This window comes from Sceloporus undulatus, chromosome 4 (assembly GCF_019175285.1).
Source record: "Sceloporus undulatus isolate JIND9_A2432 ecotype Alabama chromosome 4, SceUnd_v1.1, whole genome shotgun sequence".
Classification (NCBI taxonomy): Eukaryota; Metazoa; Chordata; class Lepidosauria; order Squamata; family Phrynosomatidae; genus Sceloporus; species Sceloporus undulatus.
The window spans coordinates 19,824,304-19,846,844 of NC_056525.1; the positions used below are offsets into that span (position 1 = coordinate 19,824,304).

The 22,541-nt window shown below is 42.2% G+C and overlaps 1 protein-coding gene across 4 annotated transcripts in view; it reads right to left on the reverse strand.

Moving 5' to 3' along the window:
• Window positions 1–7,426: 7,426 nt before the first annotated feature.
• The window catches only part of PCK1 (phosphoenolpyruvate carboxykinase 1), a 30,272-nt gene continuing 15,157 nt past the window's right edge, over window positions 7,427–22,541 (reverse strand). For 3 of the 4 annotated variants that reach the window (XM_042465432.1, XM_042465430.1, XM_042465429.1), the window contains exons 6-10: window positions 21,769–21,931; window positions 14,092–14,316; window positions 13,877–14,008; window positions 9,917–10,012; window positions 7,427–8,824 (exon numbers count right to left, since the gene is read on the reverse strand). In XM_042465432.1, coding sequence (XP_042321366.1) covers window positions 8,370–8,824; window positions 9,917–10,012; window positions 13,877–14,008; window positions 14,092–14,316; window positions 21,769–21,931 — 1,071 coding nt within the window. In that variant the 3' untranslated portion in view covers window positions 7,427–8,369. The remainder of the gene's footprint in view (window positions 8,825–9,916; window positions 10,013–13,876; window positions 14,009–14,091; window positions 14,317–21,768; window positions 21,932–22,541) is intronic. The other variant, XM_042465433.1, reaches the window with a different exon arrangement.

The window sequence follows — 22,541 nt, forward strand, 5'->3', positions numbered from 1 at the left end:
CTGATTTAATTGTTTGTCTAATTGTTCTGAATCATGATTGATGTTCTGTTTTAATCTATGTTGTAAAAGCCACCATGGGTCCTGCAAGGGAGGAAAATGTGATATAAAATAATAAAATCGAATATCATGCTTACTTTTTAACATCTCCATCAGGCTTGGTCTTTTCTTAAAGTTCTTGCAGAGCTGTCAACAGTAGATATTTCTGGTTTAAACAGAACAATAATCTAATTAAATTTGATGGGTAGAGATGTATGTATAGAATCTCCTAGCCTATAGGGGAGGAGTAGGCAACTATTTCTTCTCCAGATTTTAAGATTACAACTCCCATAAGCCTTTGTGATCATGATCAGTGGTCAAGTATTATGGAAGCCATACAAGTCATCTTGAGGGCACTAATTCCCTATTGCTGCTATTTAGTATGTATGAAAGAAAGGTGTTGGGTCCAGACTGGATCCCAGCCTCTGTCTCCTCCTGGCCAGTCCTACAGCTATGCTAAGCGGAGCTGCCTAAAGTTGTCTATCACAGGTTGACTGACAGAGTTGACCGACAGCTGGAGAGGAAAAATGCTGTTCTTTCCTGCACAGATGCAGTAACTTTATAGTCTTACCTCCATCCTAAACATTGCTCCCCATGTCTTACCAAGATTTATGTGGTGGCTGGTTGGCTCCCAAATTAATCCTCTCAAGGTCACAAATATGTCTTGATACTGTGAAGAAGGTGGGCTGTTTGTCTCTGAATCAGGTCAATGGAAGGAGGTGATGGGATCAGTCTCATTCCCAAAGTTCTCAAACAGATTTGGTTTGTTGCTAGAGTGGACTGCTAAACAAGAACTGGGCCATCTGGCCAAAATAGTTGCAGATTGCCTGCTTCCCCCATGAATCTTTTTTGATCATTGAGTTCTTGGCAAATCCAAAAACAAGAGGGAGGAACAATATAACAAAAAGGAGCACTAAAAAAAATGTCATTCATATATAAACTTAAGTTTTGAAAGAAACCTTCTTCACAGGTAGGCTGCAAAATAACACAAAAAAGGAGATGGGGTAAGACAGTGCTATAATAAAGATCTATAATACTTTATTCTTTGTAATTGTATAGTCTTCCTTCATGCCAGTGTAATATTGTAGACTATGAGCTATTTAACTGAAGTGATGAGTCTAAAAGTTTGTAATTTGGGGGGGGGGGGGTGGGAGACAGAACAAGTATTTGAAGGGATGTCATATTGAGGAGGGAGCAAGCTTGTTTTCTGCTGCTCCAGAGACTAGAACACGGAACAATGGATGCAAGCTCCAGGAAAAGAGATTCCACCTCAACATTAGGAGGAACTTCCTGACAGTGAGGGCTGTTCAACAGTGGAACAAACTCCCTTGGAGTGTAGTGGAGTTTCCTTCCTTAGAGGTCTTTAAACAGAGCCTGGATGGCCATCTGTTGGGGATGCTTTGATTTAGATTTCCTGCATGGCAGGGGGTTGGACTGGATGGCCCTTGTGGTCTCTTCCAACTCTACGATTCTATGATTCTAAGTAAATTAGGTCTCTGTACAAAGTTAATTAGATAAAAAGAAGGGGGCATTATGTATATATGGATGTATTTTAACCTGTTGTACGCCGCTTTGATTGCTTGGCAAAAAGCGGGATAGAAATAAAAAAATTATTTATTTAAATAGTTGTATTATTTTGGGAACTCTTTTCAAGGGTAATACAAAAGGGAAGACTCTAAACTTGATTACAGAAGCTCCTAATGCTGACTTCCATGCTTAAACCTTGTTGGTCTCTTCAAATGCATAAATAAAGCCACTTATGAACAATGTATGAAATATTTCATCTCTTCCACTTCTCCTGAATATTGCACAGATCCACTCCAATCCCAACCTTTTAGTTTCAGTTTTTAACTTGTATGTCCCCCCCCCCCCCTAAATTCTGCATTGGATTTAATACTTTTTTAAGGAGGGGAGGGTATCAGGGATTTTATATGTTCTGTATTTTTAACTTTGTTAGCCGCCCCAATTGTTCTCAGAGGGGCGGAATACAAATTATTATTATTATTATTATTATTATTATTATTATTATTATTATTATCCTCCATAAGCAAAATGCCAGTATATTTTTCTAAAATGGTCTTGGGTTGGCAGTGGGCCTTAAACATGGTTTTGTAATTAATAAAGTGTACCCCAGTCTCTAGGAATACCCCCATTCTCTCCAACATGTCAAAGGAATCGGATTGGGGCTCTCTGTGTGTGCAGACTTCTGGCTGTTTTGCTGTTACTGCATCTGAAATCTAATAGGTTACTTCATTTTCAAGCCAGCATCATTTGTCAACTTGGATGCTCCTGGTCCAGCTGTAGAAAACCTTTGTGAGGATCTTGAAGAAGCATCACTGGTTGAATCTACAGCCTCATGTGCTAGTAAAACATTTCAATTATAGAAAGACTATAAATATAGATTCTAATTTTTCACTCAAAAAAGAGGGTGTCATAATTTTGCTGCAGGTTCATGAATCAGGCTGTTTCTCAGTCCTTTGAGCAGTTTCAAGAACATGATGATGGGAGGGAAAGAGATGTGCTAGAGAGAGACAATTATGCTGAAGCAAACTGAAAAACTAGCATGGTGACGGGATCATTGCTTTAAAAAAAATAATGGGAACAATAGGAACAATATACTGTGTGAAGATATGGGAGAGGGTCTTCTCAGCTGTAGCACCCTGAGTGTGGAATGTTGTTGTCCTTGGAGGCCCAATTGGTTGGCTTCATTCAGGATTAACTTCATTCAAATTAAAATCTGACTTTTTATAAAAGCCTTTGGGGACTAATGACTTCAATGTGTATATATTGTTAATTGCCATCAAGTCATCATAGACTTATGCAACCCTATGAATGATGCTGACTTTTACAATTGCAAGATCGGCAGGTTGGCAGTTTGAGGCCCAGGCATCGCTTGATGGACTAAGCTCCCATACTAGTCTCAGCTTCTGTCAAGCTAGCAGTTTGAAAGCATGTAAAAGTGCAAGTAGATATATGGGTACCACTTCTGTGGGAAGGTAACAGCATTATGTGTAGTCCTGCTGGCCACATGATCACAGATTTGTCTTTTATAAATGAGAGATCTCCAAGTCACCCTGTTATCAACAGCTTTGCTCAGGTCTTGCAAACCCAGAACTTTGGCTTCCTTTGGTTTTATATTGCTTTAACTTTTATAATTATTGAAGTGTTTATTATATTTTTAGAACATTTTATATTTTACTAGATTGGATTTTAAATTGTTTAAACTGATTTTACTGTCAACCATACAGAGGACTTAGCAAGATAGAAAAGTTTTAAATAAATAAAATAATTTGTAATAAAACAAATCAGATGAAAGAAAGTATGCACAACATACTTGCTGCCATCTAAGGCTCTTTGTGAGGGTAGATATGCAATGGGGCAAGGCAGAAATCTCTCAGACAGCATTGTCAGAGTTAGAACCATATGTAAATATATATTCAGATGATGTGCTGTTTGGCAGCTCTCCTTCCTTTCTACAGGTTGAGTCTCCCTTATCCAAAATGATTTGGGACCAGAGGTGTTTTGGATTTTGGAATACCTGTACACTCGTCCTTCCACATTTGCTGTGGTTATAGAATCATAGAAACACAGAGTTGGAAGAGACTGCAAGGCCCATCCAGTCCAACCCCCTGCCATGCAGGAAATCTAAATCAAAGCATTCCCAACAGATGGCCATCCAGCCTCTACTTCAAAACCTCTAAGGAAGGAGACTCACTACACTCTGAGGGAGTATGTTCCACTGTCAAACAGCCCTTACTGTCACAAATTTCCTCCTAAGATTGAGGTGGAATCTCTTTTCCTGGAGCTTGCATCCATTGCTCCAGGTCCTAGTCTCTGGAGCAGAAGAAAACAAGCTTGCTCCTTCCTCAATATGACTTCCCTTCAAGTATTTAAATAGGAGTTTATCACATAGAATCATAGAATTGTAGAGTTGGAAGAGACCGCAAAGGCCATCCAGTCCAACCCCCTGCCATGCAGGAAATCACAATCAAAGCATCCCCAACAAATGACCATCCAGCCTCTGTTTAAAGACCTCTAAGGAGGAAGACTCCACTATGTTCCACTGTCTAACAGCCCTTACTGTCAGGAAGTTCCTCCTAATGTTGAGGTGGAATCTCTTTTCCTGGAGCTTGCATCCATTGCTCCGGATCCTAGTCTCAGGAGCAGCAGAAAACAAGATAGCTCCGACATCCCTTCAAGTATTTAAACAGGGCTATCATATCACCTCTTAACCTTCTCTTCTCCAGGATAACACCCCCAGCTCTCTAAGTCATTCCTCATAGGACATGGTTTCCAGACTCTTCACCATTTTTGTCACCCTCCTTTGGACACACTCCAGTTTGTGAATATCCTTTTTAAATTGTGGTGCCCAGAACTGGACCCAATATTCCAGCTGGGGCCTGACCAGAGCAGAATAGAGTGGAACTATTACTTCCCTTGATCTAAACACTATACTTCTATTGATGTAGCCTAAAATCGCATCGGTCTTGTTAGCTGCCGCATCATACTGTTGACTCATTTTCAATTTGTGGTCTACTTGGACTCCCAGATCCTTTTCACATGTAGTTTCATTCAGCCAGGTGTCAGCCATCCTATATCTGTGCATTTCATTTTTCTGCCCTAAGTGCAGTACCTTACATTTCTCCATGATGAAATTCATTTTGTTAGCCTTGGCCCAACTTTCCAATCTATCAAGGTCATTTTGAATCTTGATCCTGTCCTCTGGGGTATTAGCTACTCCTCCTAGTTTGGTGTCATCTGCAAATTTGATAAGTATGCCCCCAATTCTGTCATCCAAGTCATTGATAAAGATGTTGAATAGCACTGGGCCCAGGACAGAGCCCTGTGGGACCCCACTGGTCACTTCTCTCCAGGATGAAAAAGAGCCATTGTTGAGCACCCTTTGGTTTCGGCCAGTCAACCAACAGGAACCCCAATGAATGTGGGAAAAGCGCAAATAACAAAAACACTACGTTTTTACCTGAGAGAACACCTCTCTAGGAACCTCTAGGTTCTCCATTACAACTCTCTGATCAACATCTGCCAGACGTTGACCATAGAATTGCTCTGGAGGTGTTACAATTGCCTAGTGGAGTGTTCTCTCTAGAAACCTCTAGGTCCTTCAGTGCAACTTTTGGTTAAAGCTGACCAGAGTTGCACTGGAGGACCTAAATCCCAAGAGAGAACATATTAATAAAAACCATGAATAGCCAAATCCTCAAAAGTCAAAGTCACAAATGTGGAGAGAAGAGTGTATTTGCATATACATAGATAACAAAATATCTTGGCGATGGGATTCAAGTCTAAGCACAAAATTAAGTTATGATTCATATAAACCTTATACCTATAGCCTGGTCACTTTTAGACATATTTTTATACTCTGATATCAGCAGGAGTGACTTCTTAAGCCAGTGTGGTGTAGCCAGTCGTTTGAGCATTGTACTATGACTCTGGAGAACAAGGTTCAAATCCCCACTCGGCCATGGAAACTCACCTTTGGCAAGGCATACTCTCTTAGCCTCAGAGGCAAGAAACCCTCTAGACAAATCTTGCCAAGAAAACATGGTGACAGACTTGCTGTAGGGTCATCACAATAACTTGAAAGTAAACAACAACAACTGTGCGTACAAAGCCATTGCCTTTGTTCTTCCTGTTCCTCTTGGCATCCCTCTGATGACATGTTGCATGGGGGAAGATGGGGAGGGAAGGGAAAACTACTCACCTTACCATTCACCATAACTCCAACAGGACCTGAAATCCAGGTATATTTATGACTTCGCTAAATGCAGAGGCAGGAACAATTGCTACAAGGTGTGTCACCCAGGAACATAATATTCTGCCATTTACTAGAATTTGGGGCATCCTTGGTGTTTAGTCTTCTACCTTTGAAACAGCAGATACCATCAAACAGAAAGTCCTTAAAATATACCATTCAGGTTACGTGACCTCTCCTAACATGTTCTGAAGGCCAGCTGTTGACTCACACCAGTATCTATTTGTTCTTGTGGAGAAGAAAAGACTGGAATGAGTTCATTCTGGCAATCAAAATGATTCCTTTTTGCTGAACAAATATTTGCAGACTTTTTAGAATGGATGCCACTTTCAAAGCTGGAATAAAAAGCCATGAGATACCCAGCCAGCTGAGGGGAGAGGGGTCTTATCATCAGGAGGCACTGTTATAATAGAAGCTTCAGGTTTGTTCAAGGAAAATTTACTTGTAACATGGAATACATAATAATGCTTTTCAAAGTCCAGTTAGAGAGAAAATATCCAAAAGTTTTAGCAAAACAGCAAAAAGAATACCACATTCTCATTGACACACTTCTGCTTCATTTCTCTGTTCTAATAACACCTACATTTGCACAGCTATTCAGAATCGGCTCAAAATACAAGAGCCTTATATCAGGTGAAATTCTTTCTTCATCTTCTTTAGTATATTTTTCTTCAGTCCTGTGAACCACGTTAAACTTTTTGGACTGTTTCTCCCAGATTTCCCCAGGCTGAGGCCCTCTGAGAGTCATAGTCCAAAAATTAAGTTCTCTAAGCTCTGTGAAAGAATACAGATGAAATAGCTGAAGATACTTTTGAGATTACATGGCATTTATAACATATAACATTTATAACATATATGTCACATGCAAATTATAAACATGGCCAAACATGAACTGTATGATATTTTTATCTAGTTTTGGGAAGTGCTAAATCAGAATGAAGAAATGGCAGGGTGGGGTGGATAGTTGATTTTATCCAGAACTTGGATAAACTTACATAGACACACAAACTGAAGGGACTACATCACTCTGGTTCTGAGGTCCCTCCACTGGCTGCCTATTGGTTTCTGGGCCCAGTACAGGGTGTTGGTTATTACCTTTAAAGCCCTAAATGGCTTGGGTCCAAGCTATCTCAGAGACAGCCTCTTCCCATACAATCCTCCCCACACACTCCGGTCCTCTGGGAGGAACTTGTGGCAGCCTCAAAAATTGAGGTTTGCGGTGACCTCCCAGAGGGCTTTTTCTGCTGTCGCCCCCAGGCTCTGGAACAACCTGCTGGATGAGATCCATCACTTAACATCTTTGGACAGCTTAAAAAAGGCTGTCAAGACGGATCTCTTCAGGCAGGCCTTCCCTGACTAAAATATCCCGATCTCAGGATCTCCCCCCTCCTCAGTAATGTCTCCAATGCCCCCTTTTCTTTTCTTTAGAACTGAAGTTGCAGTGGTTTATTGGTTGGTATTATTTTGTTTAATTTATTGTTGTTTTAACTAGTTATTGTGGTTTTAATTTAGATATGCAGTTTAATAACTTTTTAAGGGGGGAGGGAAATATATTGTTTTTATGCTGTATGTTATTTTAATGTTGTAAACCGCCCGGATTGGTTCACCACAGGGCGGTATATAAATAAAATTTATTATTATTATTAACTGGACTACAGCTTCCACAATCTCCCAGACAGTGGCCATGCTGGCTGGAGAACTCTGGGAACAGTAGTAAAAAAAAAAAATAATACATTTTAAAGCTCTGATTCTTTCCCTTCCTACTAACTGCAGTGAAGATTTTTTTACTTGCTACAATAAAGTTAATAGAGATGGAAGGAAGGAAAGTACCCACACTGAGGAACACTCATGTATATTACAGGTGAAAATCAGCTATCCTGGGATACCTTTCTTTCCAGCATGAGTACAGTATTTATCTGTGGAGGGAAGCTTACCACGAAAGAAAGCTTCATAACAACTGCTTCAATCGCTCATCAAGTGAAGTCTAAAAAACGGTGAACTATAATTACATACCCTCTAGTTGTCCTGATTTGGCAAGAACAGTCCTGATTTATCTGCTGCTGTCCCACTTTTTCAGCTGCTTTTTAAAAATGTCCCACTTTCTCTTTCCTCTTTCACCATTTCTCAACTTACTTCAATTTCAGCAAAATTAATTTAAAGTGCAAAAGTAGTATGAAGTCAATTAAAACAAGAGGAGAGGAGAAGAGAGGAGAGGAGTAGACTTGTTATCTTCCTAGTAAGCTCAGGCAAAAGCAAACTGCTCCTGCTGCTTGGCCTAGCTTCACTGTTGTTCTTCATCAATAACTTTTTAAATAATGTTTATCAATAACATCTTGACCACACTCTGATATTGTTTGGCCACATGTGTCCCAGTTTTCATTTGTGAAATGCTGGAAGCTATATAATCAGTCTTTAGATGTGACAGTCCTGGTCAAATCTTTCTGCCAATCTTGGCACTTTTGAGCTTCAAGTCCATAGGCAATGCATGGCTGAGATTTATTTATTTCCCCCCTCCCTTTCCAAGTCCAGAGCAATCTAAATACTCTGCTCTAGCTGCTTTTTATATCTGTTTTATTCTTTGCTCCAGTGCAAGAAGCTCTCGTTCCATCTCATAGGGAAGGTCAGCATTTACTTGCTCTTCAAAGTATTTCTTGATCTCTTCTACCTCCTTTTCCCAGAAGTCTTTGGAAACATCACACAGTTCTTGCATGTTGATGCCTTCCAAGCCTTTCAAGTTCAAGCCCGTGTCACTCGGGACATAGCCAATGGCAGTGAGCTGAGTACAGTCCTCTCCTTGGATTCGGTTGAACATCCATTCCAGCACACGAGAATTCTCACCATATCCCGGCCACAGGAATTTTCCTTGCTTATCTTTCCGGAACCAATTGACATGGAAGATCTTTGGCAGTTTTGCACCAGGCCGATGGGCCATGCTGAGCCAGTGGGCAAGATACTGGCCAAAGTTGTAACCAAAGAAGGGTCTCATGGCAAAAGGGTCATGCATGATTACCTTACCTGTATGAAAGACATGAAAATGGTATGAAAGACTAACCCACATTCAGAGCAACATCATTTCGACAATCAACTGATACACATCTCTGTGTTTTGAACAGTATCACAGAAGTCATAGAATCACAGGGAAACCAAAACAACCCCCTGATCAGCTCAAGAAATCCAGCTAGATCATCCCCAGTAGGTAGCTCTCTGGACTTTTTTTTTTTTTTTTAGATATCCAGAGAAAGAGACCTCCACACACACACAGCTTTCTAGGTAATTGGTAGAACTGTCAAGAAGTTCATTCTAAAGTTCACTTGAAAACTACTCTCTTGTAACTTCAAACCATTAGAGCTACCCTCTGGAGCAACAGAGCACAGGCCTGTCCCCTTCTCTCTGTGACAGCCCTTGCAATATTTAAACAGTGTAGTCATGTCACCTCTCAGTCTATTTTCCACTTGGCTGAACTTGCCCAAGTCCCTCAAGTTTTCCTCATACTGGAAATCCAATATCCAGTATCCCAACTTTCCTTGTATTGGAAACCCAACAAACAAACAAACAGGATGTGTTCTCTATACCTCTTATCCTTATTTCTCTTCTCTGAACTCACTCCAACTTAACTATATCCTTCCTAAAATGAGGTGCCCAAAACTAAACATAGTATCCAGATGAAACCTGTCTAGCACAGAATATAATGGATCTATCACTTATCTTGACTTGGAAACCATGGTTCTATTAATGCAAGAGAAAATATTATTTGTGTTCTTTGCTGTAGTATCACACTTCTGGATCATGTACCACAATAATTCCCAGGTCCTTTTCACATGTACTGCTTTTAAGTCAAGTATTCCCCATCCATATCTGTGCATTTTTTGTGTGACCTAAATGCAGACTTTTCCCAGAAGTGTCAAGTCAAAAGTAATAAATTATTTTCTTTCCCACCAGCAAGGGTTTACACTACCTGCCATCCCATTCTTACACTACACAGTTCAGACCACTACCTAAATATATTTACAATAAGAAAGAGAGGGAAAAGAAACTGTTAACAGTTCCATGTGAAAGTTTATAGGTTCTGCTGTTTAAATGGAAAGGCATACTTTTATTTGGACTTACTTTTATGCTCAGCGGCAGCTGTTGCTTCTGATCTCATTGTCGCACCTATGAATACTCCATGCTGCCAGTTGAAGGCTTCATAGACCAGAGGAACACCTGGAGAGAAGGAAGGAGGCACAACATTTAATGGTCAGTGGTCCTATACACATAACAGAGCTTATTTCATAAACATCACTACAGCAGCAGCCCTGCCACCAGCATTTATAGTTTGTAAATTAGAAAATTACAGCATTTCCTTCCTTGTTACTGTGTATTTAGTTTACTAAAATATATCTGTTGTTGTGTGCCTTCTAATTTATGGTGACACTATAATGGGATTTTCTTGGCAGGTTTCTTCAGAGGGTGTTTTCCATTGTCTTCTGAAGCTGAGAGAATGTGACTTGCCAAAGGTCTCCTACTGGGTTTTCATGGCCGAGCTGGGATTTTTCCAGAGCCATAGTCCAATGCTCAAACCACCTGAAAATTCCAGACTAAAACAATAAAATGGCTTAAATAACATGAAAATTTACTAAACATGACAACAGTTTAAAACAATCCAAAAGGCCACGTTAAAAACCATTTAGTATTTTGAAATTCCAAGAACTCAAGGAAGACTGAGGAAACTCTATTAAGATAAGAGAACAAAAACATGACTTCATTTGTAATTCTATTATGGAATGATTTTATTATATAAAACTTATAAAGACTATTAAAAAAAATAAAAACCATTTAGTGAATCAAGTGGTTTGAGCATTTGACTACGACTGTGGAGACCAGGGTTTGATGCCCTGCTTGGCCATGAAACCCACTGAGTGACCTTGGGCAAGTCACTTGCTCTCAGCCTCAGGGTTAGGCAGTGGCAAAACTCCTCTGAACAAATCATGGCAAGAAAATCCCACAACAGGGTCATCTTAGGGTCGCCATAAGTCAGAAATTACTTGAAGGCACACAACATAAACAATAATGTGGACATTTAAAGCACAAGGTTTATAAAATCACTAAAGGTTTTTAATTTTTAAAAAGGGCATGGCTTAACTTGGAACCAGAAAGATAGCAATGCTGGTCCAAGGGGAGGGAATTCCATAGTTGTGATGCAACAGAGGAGAGGACTCTCTCCTATGTCCTCTCACAGCATATTGCCCCCACGGTTGAAAAACAGAGAAGAGCATTTTCTTCAGACTTCAGTTCCAAGAAAGGTATATATAGTGGGAAGCATGCCTTCAAGTATTGAGTAGAGGGTTTTAAATATCATCACCAGTACCTTGAATTTTTCTCTGGCTTTTCTTTGCGAACGAAGATTCAGGAAGGACTCATCCCACGCTTTCTACAAGCGCGTTGATGACCTTGAATTTAAACCAGTAACAAAGCAGCGGCCAATACAGATGTTATCTATATAGTATGCCTGTCATCTGTCTTGTTTCTTTATTTTGAACTAGCTGGAGCTTATAAGTCTTCTCCAAGGGCAGCCCCATATAGAGCACATTGCAGTAGTCTAATCAGAACATTACCTGTGGGTGGACTAATGTGGCTAGGTTATCCCTGTGTAGGAAATGCTGTAGGTGGTGCACCAGTAAAAGCTTTATCTCTGAAGGTTTATCTAATCTTATCAGGCCATGTAAACACCTCAATAAGGAGGCTACCATCCCTGCCTTAAGGAGTCCCAGATAGGGTTGCCATTTCACGGTGGTGGGCGGGACTTTCCCGCCCCCTGGGGGGCGTGCCCGGTCCCGTCCCGTCCCCGCCCCCGGGTGGCTGCCCAACTCTGAGCTCCCAGGGCTGCTGCCTGCCTTCTATAGAGTGCTGCCTGTGAAGCATGCCTGGAGCAGCAGCAGGAGGACTGAAACCAGCAGGGGCGGGGTCTGCTGCCCTGCCCTGCCTCTATTGGCCATCCCTCTGCTTCCTTATTTGGGCATGCTCCAAATTCCAAGCGGAGAGGGCTTTGCAGGCAAGTTGCTTTTTGTTCTTCCCCTCTTTCTCTTTCTCTTTCTCTTTCCCCTCCTTCTCTTCTTGTTATTCCGTTTTTTTTCTTCTCCTCCTCTTCCCCTCCTCTTCCTCCTCTCCTTTTTCTTCCTTTCTTCCCCCTCCTCATCTTCTTTTTCTCTTTCTCTCTCTCTCTAAGCCCCCTCCTCTTCTTCTCAGGGGTCCAGGGCTTCTCAAGGCTTTGCCCCCATTAGAAAAGAAAAAAGGCTTTGGATCTGTCCCATAAATCCCTCCTAAGTTGAGACATACCTGGGGAAAAGAGGGGGCGAGGGGTTTGGGGGGTTGGATGGGGCAAGGAAAAGGTGGAAGGGGGGAATTGCTAAGAAGGCTTGGGAGTGGGAAATGTAGTTTTCAATGGCACAAGGGGCTGCCTGTGATCTTGCAAATGCTATGCCTGCTTGGAAGTGGGAAATGTAGTTTTCAAAGGCACAAAGGACTGCCTATGGTCTTGCAAATGCTATGCCTGCTTGGAAGTGGGAAATGTAGTTTGCAATGGCACAAGGGACTGCCTGTGATCTTGCAAATGCTATGCCTGCTTGGAAGTGGGAAATGTTCTTGTAGAATGGGGGGAGGGGGGGGTTGGCCAGAAAGAGAAGTACATTTCAGCCTTCTGTCTAGGAATAATGCCAAAATGTCCTCCATTTTGAGCATGCCTAAGAAACATGCATTTATATTAACATTTTTAAAAAAGTATCAATTTTTTCATGTGTCCTCCATTTTTAAAAAACGTGTCCTACATTTGAAAATGTTGCCCTACATTTGTCCTACATTTGTCCCAGTTTGGAGGTCCTGCCTTATGGCAACCCTAGTCCCAGAAGAAGATTTACATTAGCAACAGCCTCTCTCTCTAAAGCTACTGATGAGCAGTAGGAAAGTGAGAGAAAGAATCTATATCTAGAAGGTTCTGTGGAGTGCTCACTGGTGGCCTTTGGAAGCAGTGTGTGTGCACACAATTTCATGCGTTGCAACAGGGGAAGAGCATGTGTCCTTCTATGTAGTAGAAAATGGCAGCCATATGGTTCATTTCAGCTGCATGTTGGCAACATCTAATACAACTGGCTTACCTCCTGACTAGCTCATTATTGCAACAATCATGGATTTGCTTTCCCCCACCTTCTTAAAGAACATTTTTTTAAAAAAATTCTTTTTGAGGATTGACTTCTAAAAAAGACAACAAACAAGTGCAACACAATAAGAGCCAACATAGTGTAGTGGCTGAGTGTTGGACTATGACTCTGGAGACCAGAATTTGATTCCCAGCTTGGTCATGAAACCCGTTAGGTGACCTTGGGCAAGTCACACTCTCTCAGCCTCAGGAGAAGGCAATGGCAAACCTCCTCTGAACAAATCTTGTGAAGAAAACCCTATGATAGGTTTGCCTTAGGGGTCACCATAAACCAGAAATGACTTGATGGCACATAACAACAACAAAGTGTTCATAGCAGTAATGAAATACAATGCAACCTTAATGAAGGTTGTATTTGAAGCTCTCTAGATGTTGTTGGACTACAACTTCCATTATCCCTCACAATGAACTATGATGGCTAGGGCTGATCAGGGTTGCAGTTCGCTCCAATATATAGAAGCCCAAATGTGCTACATCTCTGAGACAGAGCATGCTTTATACCTAAATATTTTTTTCAAATCTTGTGGAAAGAAGGCAAGAGGGGAGGAGTGAGAATCTGTATCATATTCATAGCTAAGCAAGTGCAGAACTATGTGAGATAGATGGGAAAGCAAGGGAGGGAAAGACACCATCACTTGTAGCTAGGTACAAGTCTCTAATGCCCCCTTAGGTTTCAATTGAATTTATAATGTTATGTGTCCATATGATACAGTGACATTCAAGGCAGAAATAGGCTACATGTAGCCCTGGGCATACATGCAACCCAGAAAGCTGGTTTACAGTCTTTGGTCCCTCCAGTGCAATTCCCCACATGTTTACATTACAGAATAGTGCAGTGGTTTGCTTGCTAGGTAGATCTCTCTGGAAATTCTTACCTTCAGGTCTCCGTCCTCCAAATATGATCCCCTCAATTGGTACTCCTTCAGGAGCCTCCCAGGCAGGATCAATAATTGGGCACTGGCTGGCAGGGGTGCAGAATCGGGAATTTGGGTGTGCACAAGGTTCCTCTGGACAAATACAGCATTAAATACAGATTTTACCATTGCCTCATTGAACTAAAAGGCCAGGTTTCCCCCACAATTATTCGTACCATTCTTGACAGTCCATTCTTTGTTTTTCCATGACATGAGTGTCACTCCTGGTTCAAGCTGTTTATCAATGCCTTCCCAATAGACATCTCCATCACTGGTTACCCCTACATTGGTGAAGATGGTGTTCTTCTGAATCGTCTTCATAGCATTGGGGTTGGTTTTCAGTGATGTACCAGGAGCAACTCCAAAAAAGCCATTCTCTGGATTGATTGCTCTCAAATTACCTATGTGGATTGTAAAAATGTCAGGAGCTTCAGATACCATGTTATGCAAACACACACACACAGTTACCATTCAGTGATTGCTGGTGTGTTCCATGACAGCAAGATGGTGAACTTGTTCTGAATTTCAGTCCAAGTTCTAAAGTAGTTATTCAAGGTGACCAACCCTGGGTGCTGCTACACTTCAGAATTAATGCAGTCTGACATCACTTTAACTGCCATGGCTCCATCCTAGGGAATCTTGGGATTTGTAGTTTGTTGTGGCAGCAACCTCTCTGATAGATAAGGCTAAATATCTCACCAGAATACAAATCCTAGAATCCCATAGCATTCAGCCATGGCAGTTCTGCTGTGAAGATCCACCCTTAGTCTCCCAAACAGGTTCAGCACCTTGGATTTCACTTTTAAAATTGGATTCAAACCCTGTATAGATTCACCATCCCTATATCCAGTTCTGGGAGCCCCCCCTCCCCCGGTTTGTTTCAGGCTCCTCATTCTGTACACTCATACGGCATGCAAGTAGACCCACACAGCAACCCTCCATGCTACAAAGAGCTATACCTGATGGATTCAGTTCATGCAAAGTCTGGGACAATATCATTTTAATTCATTTTTGAAGAATTTACCAAAATTGACAAATTGCTATCAAAGAAAGAAAGTACCTAAGGTTTAAACTATTTTAATATGGGGGGGAAAACTGACAGATTTTCACATCTCTATTCCCCAATATCGGTTTTTCTGTTATGCCAAAATTATACACCCATTTAAGGTTATTTAATTATCACTCAGGAGCTTTTCCTTGCTCCCGTTAATGCACATTACATGCATTCACAAGATGTGCTACTCCCACTTTAAATGTCACCACACTTCCTCCAGGGAGAGCAGGAGATGTTCCCACACCTTAAGTATGACTAAGATTTGGATGCAATCTCATAGGTATCCCAGCCCCGTTGTCATTTCCTTTACTGCTGAGAAATATTCACAAAAGTGGGAGAAAGTCTTATGTGATACCTTGACAGTTTCTTTTTTCTAAAATGAAAGTATAACTCTGTTAGAGTATTTATATGCCTTTGAGATAGGAAGGGGATCAATTATTCCCTTTCCTCCATCTTGATGCAGCAGTGGAAATGGTGGCAGGGAAAAAGGTGGATGGGTAATGTTTTTTACAGCCATGAAACTGATAAGGTTTTCTCCTGGTCATGTTAGGTCCTGTGGAGTCTGGTGAAAGGACATTTCTGAAACTGACATGACTTTCCACTCATACACACTTCAGTATGATGGATTTTAAAAGGCTAAAAAATAAGCCATTCCCAAATATGTACAGTTTTGCAGGGAATTTTTTCAGTAGAATTATGAATTAACATACACTTCAGGCAAAGCATTTCTTCACACCAAACACTAAAAAAATGCAAAGCAATTAAATACAAGTTTAAATGCATCTTTGCAGTACAGACCTAGTTGTAAGCGTTGCTTGGCTATCAATGGATGTAAATCTGATATAAGCAATATTCACCTAAAATCGTATTACTGTCCGACAAACATGAAGAAAAAAATGGAAAAGGGAATAACTTTAAACTAAAGGAATTTATGTCTTATATATAAAATCTGCTTTGAGGAAACAGCAGTAGGGACAGACCTCAGGGACAGAGCAGGGGACCCAGAGAGCTCCACCAAAGGGAACAGGTGCCGCTAAGCCTCGGAGGAGGCGTGTGGTGGTCATTGGGGACTCTTTGCTGAGAGGCACTGTGGGCCTGACCAGATGTCTCGGGAGGTGTGCTGTCTCCCTGGGGCAAAGATCCGTGATGTGACAGAGAGGCTGACAAGACTTGTCAAGCCTACTGGCCATTATCCCTTTCTTGTGGTTCAGGTAGGAGCCAATGATACTGCAAGGCACAACCTTCAGAATATCATAAGGGATTATGAGGCTTTGGGTAGGAAGTTGAAAGAGATGGATGCACAGGTTGCCATCTCATCTCTTCTCCAAGTTGAAGGGCATGGTCCAGGAAGGGAGAAGAAAATAGCGGATGTAAATAACTGGCTCCGTAGATGGTGCCGCCAAGAACAGTTTGGATTCTTGGACCATGGGCTGCAGTTCCATGAGGAGGGACTTCTGGCAAGGGATGGGTTGCATCTCACGCCAGTTGGCAAAAACATTTTTGCCAATAGTCTCAAGAATTTGATCAGGAGGGCTTTAAACTGAGTTATGTGGGGGAGGGAGACAGTATTCTGGAAGGGAAAAGGGCTGGAGAAAATAGTCAAACTGACACAGAGGGAACAAGGCAAACAGTGCAAGGACCCAAAAGTGGGAGGCAAAAGAACTTGCACAGGCAGCAAGTAAAGGGAACACATGGTCTTAGATGTCTCTACACTAATGCACAGAGCATGGGAAATAAGCAAGATGAACTTCAACTCCTGGCACAACAAAGCAAATTTGATATAATAGGCATCACTGAAACCTGGTGGGATGAGTCTCATGATTGAAATGTAGAAATAGAGGAGTATAACCTTTTTAAGAGAAATAGGCCAAACAGGAAAGGAGGAGGAATAGCATTATATATCAGGAAATTTTACACTAGTAAGAGATATCCAGGACATAAAAACTGGAAGCCAGGTGGAGAGCATCTGGATAAAAATTAAAGGGGAGGGAAACAACAAGGATGTTATTGTGGGAGTCTACTATAGACCCCCAAGTCAGACTGAGGAATTGGATGATGTCTTTCTAGAACAGATGACCACACATTCAGAAAGGAGAGATGTAGTAGTGATGGGTGACTTCAACTATCCTAATATTTATTGGAAGGCAAACTCAGCCAAATCCTCAAGGTCTAGCAAATTCCTCACTAGCCTGGAAGACAACTTCATTGTCCAAAAGGTGGAAGAGGCAACAAGGGGATCAGCTATTTGGGATCTGATCCTAACCAACAGGGATGACATAGTTAATGAGGTGCAAGTGGTGTGATCCTTAGGTGGAAGTAACCATGTTCTCCTGGAGTTTGTTATACTATGGAAAGGAGAAGCCAGGCATAGTCAGACACACATTCTAGACTTTAGGAAAGCCGATTTTAGTAAACTTAAAGAAATACTGGGTGTGATCCCATGGTCAGCAATACTAAAAGAGAAGGGAGTTCAAGATGGATGGGAGTTTCTTAAATTGGAGATACTGAAGGCACAATTTCAAACAATTCCAATGAGGAAGAAAAATAGGAGATGTCTCAAGAAACCAGGATGGCTGACTAAAGGACTTTCAACTGAGCTAAGTTCTAAATGGGACATGTATAAGAAATGGAAACATGGGGAAAGCACCAAAGAGGAATTCAAAGAAATAGCGAGCCTGTGTAGGGATAAAGTCAGAAAAGCCAAAGCACAGAATGAACTTAGGCTTGCTAGAGAGGTTAAGAACAACAAAAAAGGTTTTTTTTGGATATGTCCACAGCAAAAGCAAGAAGGAAATGGTAGGTCCACTGTGTGCAGAAGATGGCAAAATGCTAACAGGGGATAGAGAAAAGACAGAATTACTCAACACCTTTTTGCTACAGTCTTCTCAGAAAAGGCAAAGGGTGCTCAACCTCAGGAAAATGGAGCAGAGGACAGAAAAGAGGAATTTCAATATAGAATAAGTAAAAAGATAGTACAGGAATACCTGTTTAACCTAAACGAATATAAGTCTCCAGGACCAGATGAACTACATCCAAGGGTATTAAAAGAACTGGCAAATGTAATATCAGAGCCATTGGCAATAATCTTTGAAACTCCTGGAGAACAGAAGTCCCAGCAGACTGGAGGAGGGCAAACGTTTCCCCATCTTCAAAAAGGGGGGAAATGGTCCAAACAATTATCGTCCAGTTAGTCTGTCATCTATACCAGGAAAGATTCTAGAGCAGATCATTAAAAAGAGATTCTGTGAACATCTAGAAAGCAATGCCATAATCACAAAAAGTCAACACGGGTTTCAGAGAAAGAAGTCATGCCAGACAAATCTGATCTCTTTTTTTGATAAAATTACCAGCTTGTTAGATGAAGGAAATGCTGTGGATATAGTATACCTTGATTTCAGTAAGGCCTTTGACAAAGTTCCCCATGATATTCTTGCAAACAAGCTTGTAAAATGTGGGCTAGACAAGGCAATCGTTACATGGATTTATAATTGGTTGACCAGCCGAACCTAAAGGGTGCTCAACAATGGCTCCTTTTCATTCTGGAGAGAAGTGACCAGTGGGGTGCCACAAGGCTCTGTCCTGGGGCCAGTGGTATTGAACATATTTATCAATGACTTGGAGGACAAAATTGGGGGCATACTTATCAAATTTGCAGATGACACCAAATTAGGAGGAATAGCTAATATCCAGAGGACAGGATCAAGATTCAAAATGACCTGAACCGACTAGAAAACTGGGCCAAAGCTAACAAAATGAAATTCAACACAGAGAAATGTAAGGTACTGCACTTAGGGTGGAAAAATGAAATGCACAGATATAATTAATTAATAAATAATAATACTGTAATAATAATTTGTTTTATTTATATACCGCTATTCCAAAGATCATAGCGGTGAACAGCAAGTAAGCTAATTAGCAAGTAAGCTAATTTTCCCCCAACAGTCTGGGTACTCCTTTTAGCGACCTCAGAAGGATGCAAGCCTGAGTCGAGCTTGGGCCCTTTTGCTGGTCTTGAACTCACAATTTTGTGGTTTTGAGTGAATGGCTGCAGTACAGTCATTTAACCACTGCGCCACCAGGGCTCCTTATATAGGATGGGGGACACCTGGCTGAATGAAACTACATGTGAAAGGGATTTAGGAGTCCAAGTAGACCATAAGTTGAACATGAGTCAACAGTGCAATGCGGCAGCTAACAAGGCCAATGCAATTTTAGGCTGCATCAATAGAAGTATAGTGTCTAGATCAGGGGTCGGCAACCCCCAGCCTGCGGGCCGGATCCAGCCCAGCAAGGCCTTTGGACTGGCCCCAGCCCGGTCCTGCTGCAGATTGCCACCCCCGCTTCCGCGCTGCTCCATGGGGCAGGACGGAAAAGGTCGCGCGAGACTTTGCCACCATTTTTGAATAAAAATTGGCGATGGGCCTGTAGGAGGCCCGCTGCGGTCACCGGAGCCCAGGGGCTGCAGCGGGCCTGTAGGAGACCGCCGCTGCCGGCCTCCTCCCTCCTTCTTAGCTTCTGTGGAGGCCGCTATCTCCGCAGAGGCTGAGAAGGAGCCTGCGGGGCCGCCGCCGCTGGCCTCCTCTCTCCTTCTCTGCCTCTGTGGAGGCGGCAGCCTCCACAGAGGTTAAGAAGGAGCCAGCGGAGGCAGCCTGCCGCTCTGGGCTCCGTCGCGGCCCATGCAACCCCAGGCCTCCCTCCAGAGAGAGAGGCCTGGGGCTGCAAGGGCCGTGAAGGAGCCCAGGAGACAGCCTGCCCAAGCCCTTGGAGCCCTTTCGGCCGAAGGGAAGAGCCAAAGGGAAGGGCCTGGGACGGGTGCCCAAGCCCTTCCTTTCGGCCTCCCTCCCCTTTGGCCAAAAGAGCCCCTTGGAGCCCATTCGGTGGAAGGTAGGGACCAAGGAGGAGAGAGCAGGTACACGCCTCCTCCTCCCCGTGGGGCTTCGGCAGACCTGGCAAAGCCCCAAGGAAAGGAGCAGGGGCTGTTGGCTTCGTTCTCCTCCTCCTCCCCACGGGTCTTTGGCAGACCTGAGGTGTCCTTCGGAGGACACCTCAGGCCTGGCAAAGCACCGAGGAAAGGAGCAGAGAAAGCCCCGCCCCCAGAGGCCGGAGGCTCTGCCGCCGGCATGCAGCTCCGCCCCTGGAGGGTGGAAGATCCACCCCCGGCACGCAGCCCCCCCCCCAGTATTTTGGCTTCGGCCCCCCAGTTGTCTGAGGGACAGCAACCCGGCCCCCGGGTCAAAAAGGTTGCCTGCCCCTGGTCTAGATCAAAGGAAGTAATAGTGCCACTCTATTCTGCCTTCGTCAGGCCCCACCTGGAATACTGTGTCCAGTTCTGGGCACCACAATAAAAAAAGGACATTGAGAAACTGGAGCATGTCCAAAGGAGGGCGACTAAAATGGTGAAAGGTCTGGAAACCATGCCTTATGAGGAACGACTTAGGGAGCTGGGGATGTTTGGCCTGGAGAAGAGAAGGTTAAGAGGTGATATGATAGCCCTGTTTAAATCTTTGAAAGGATGTCATATTGATGAGGGAGCAAGCTTGTTTTCTGCTGCTCCAGAGACTAGGACCCGGAGCAATGGATGCAAGCTCTAGGAAAAGAGAATCCACCTCAACATTAGGAGGAACTTCCTGACAGTAAGGGCTGTTCGACAGTGGAACACACTCCCTCGGAGTGTAGTGGAGTCTCCATCCTTAGAGGTCTTTAAACAGAGGCTAGATGGCCATCTGTTGGGGATGCTTTGATTTAGAGTTCCTGCATGGCAGAATGGGGTTGGACTATATGACCCTTGCGGTTTCTTCTAACTCTACGATTCTATGATTCTATGATTCTGAGTTTGAGAACAAGAAAAATATTTTCTACCATCTGATAATTTCCTGAAAACCATACCCTCCAAGATTTGACAGATGAAAACTGGGACACATGTAGCCAAAGAACACTGAAGTGCGGTTAAGATGGTAAAAGTTACTAAAGAGTAGACAGAAGAGACTGCAACAGTTCGTTCTTGCCTGAATATAAGGGAAGGGCAAGATTCTGTCCCTCCTCTCTTCTCCTCTCTCCCCAGTGAGTTAACTGAGTGCAAATGACTTTTTTTAATTTTAAACTCATTTTGCAGCATTTGAAGTAATCTGAGAAAGAAGAGGGAAATGGGAGGAAGAGAGAAGAACTGGGACATCTTAAAAACAGCTTAAAAAGTGGGATGACAGAGGATTAATTGGGAATGTCTCTGCTTAATTCGACATTCTGTGTGTATGGAAAACAATGGGTCCCCCAGACTTTAGTCACACAAACATTTTCAGTTTCTTTTTGATCCAGAGAAATTATCCTGAATTATCTTTGCTACCATGTCAACCATGTAACATATGATTCTTCCAGCATGTTTTCAGATTTTACTCAATGCATTTAGTTTGGTTTGGGCCATTTTACAAGGTTATACTTGCTATTGCATGATATGGAAACCCTTTTTAAGAATTATAAGTAGAGTCCAATATGGTGAAATCAAAAATTGACTTTAACAGCGAGAAACAGAGGAACCAGGAAATTATACCCAAACCTTTGGTACAGAGCATCATTAGGGGAAGCAGGGGGTGCAGATGCCACTGAAGAAAAGGATGCCTTCTGGATCTGGTGGCTCTGCTGGCCAGGTGGGAAAGTGAGACTGTTCCCTTTCCCACCCACCAGCAGTTCTACCAGACCCAGAAAAAACTGTTGAGGAGAGGCTGTTTTGGTTTTCTATAAAATTTTGACTGGATCCCACAACCATTTCAATTTCCATATGAATGCTATAAAATGTAATCGGCACCTTGGTCATCAAATTTCATCCAAGCAATATCATCCCCAACACATTCAATTTTCCATCCTGGCAGAGTTGGATTCATCATGGCCAAGTTGGTTTTTCCACATGCACTAGGGAAAGCTGCAGCAAAGTATTTCTTTTCACCCTCTCGGTTTGTGATGCCTAAGATCTGTTTAAAAAAAAAGCACAAACACCATAAGCACATCACGCAATATGTAATAACAACATTAAGGAATTTGAAGTATTGCCTGCTAACCAATTACCCTTGATCGTTGACCTTTTTCAAACAGAAGAGTGAACCCATTATTTAATTTTCTTTTTATACAAAGTAGCATGGAAGAAATACAAGTTTAGATTTTAGAATATAACATTGTATATGAAATGTTAATATCTTCAGATAATGAATTTCTCAACTAAAATGTATGCTCTGGTTTAATTATACTTTATTGATAATTTATTTATTATCTTTTCCTCCTGTCCTTTCTCAAATTACATTGCTCTAGGCAGCCTACATTTAACCTGTGATGTATGATTAGGCTGAGACAGAAAGAATGAGATTCATGACTCAATGAGGTTTTGAATCAGGATCCTCTCAACCAGTCAAATATTCTAGACACTGCCAAGGAGCTTTCAAAAATTTAAATATATTACTTTCAAACATTTAAATATACAGTTAGAGAAGCCCTAGCCTAGTCCCAGTGGGAGCACAACAACTTTATATACTGCCAAATGTCCCAATAGGATTTACTAAATCCATTTCCCCCTCTTGCCCTTCCCAC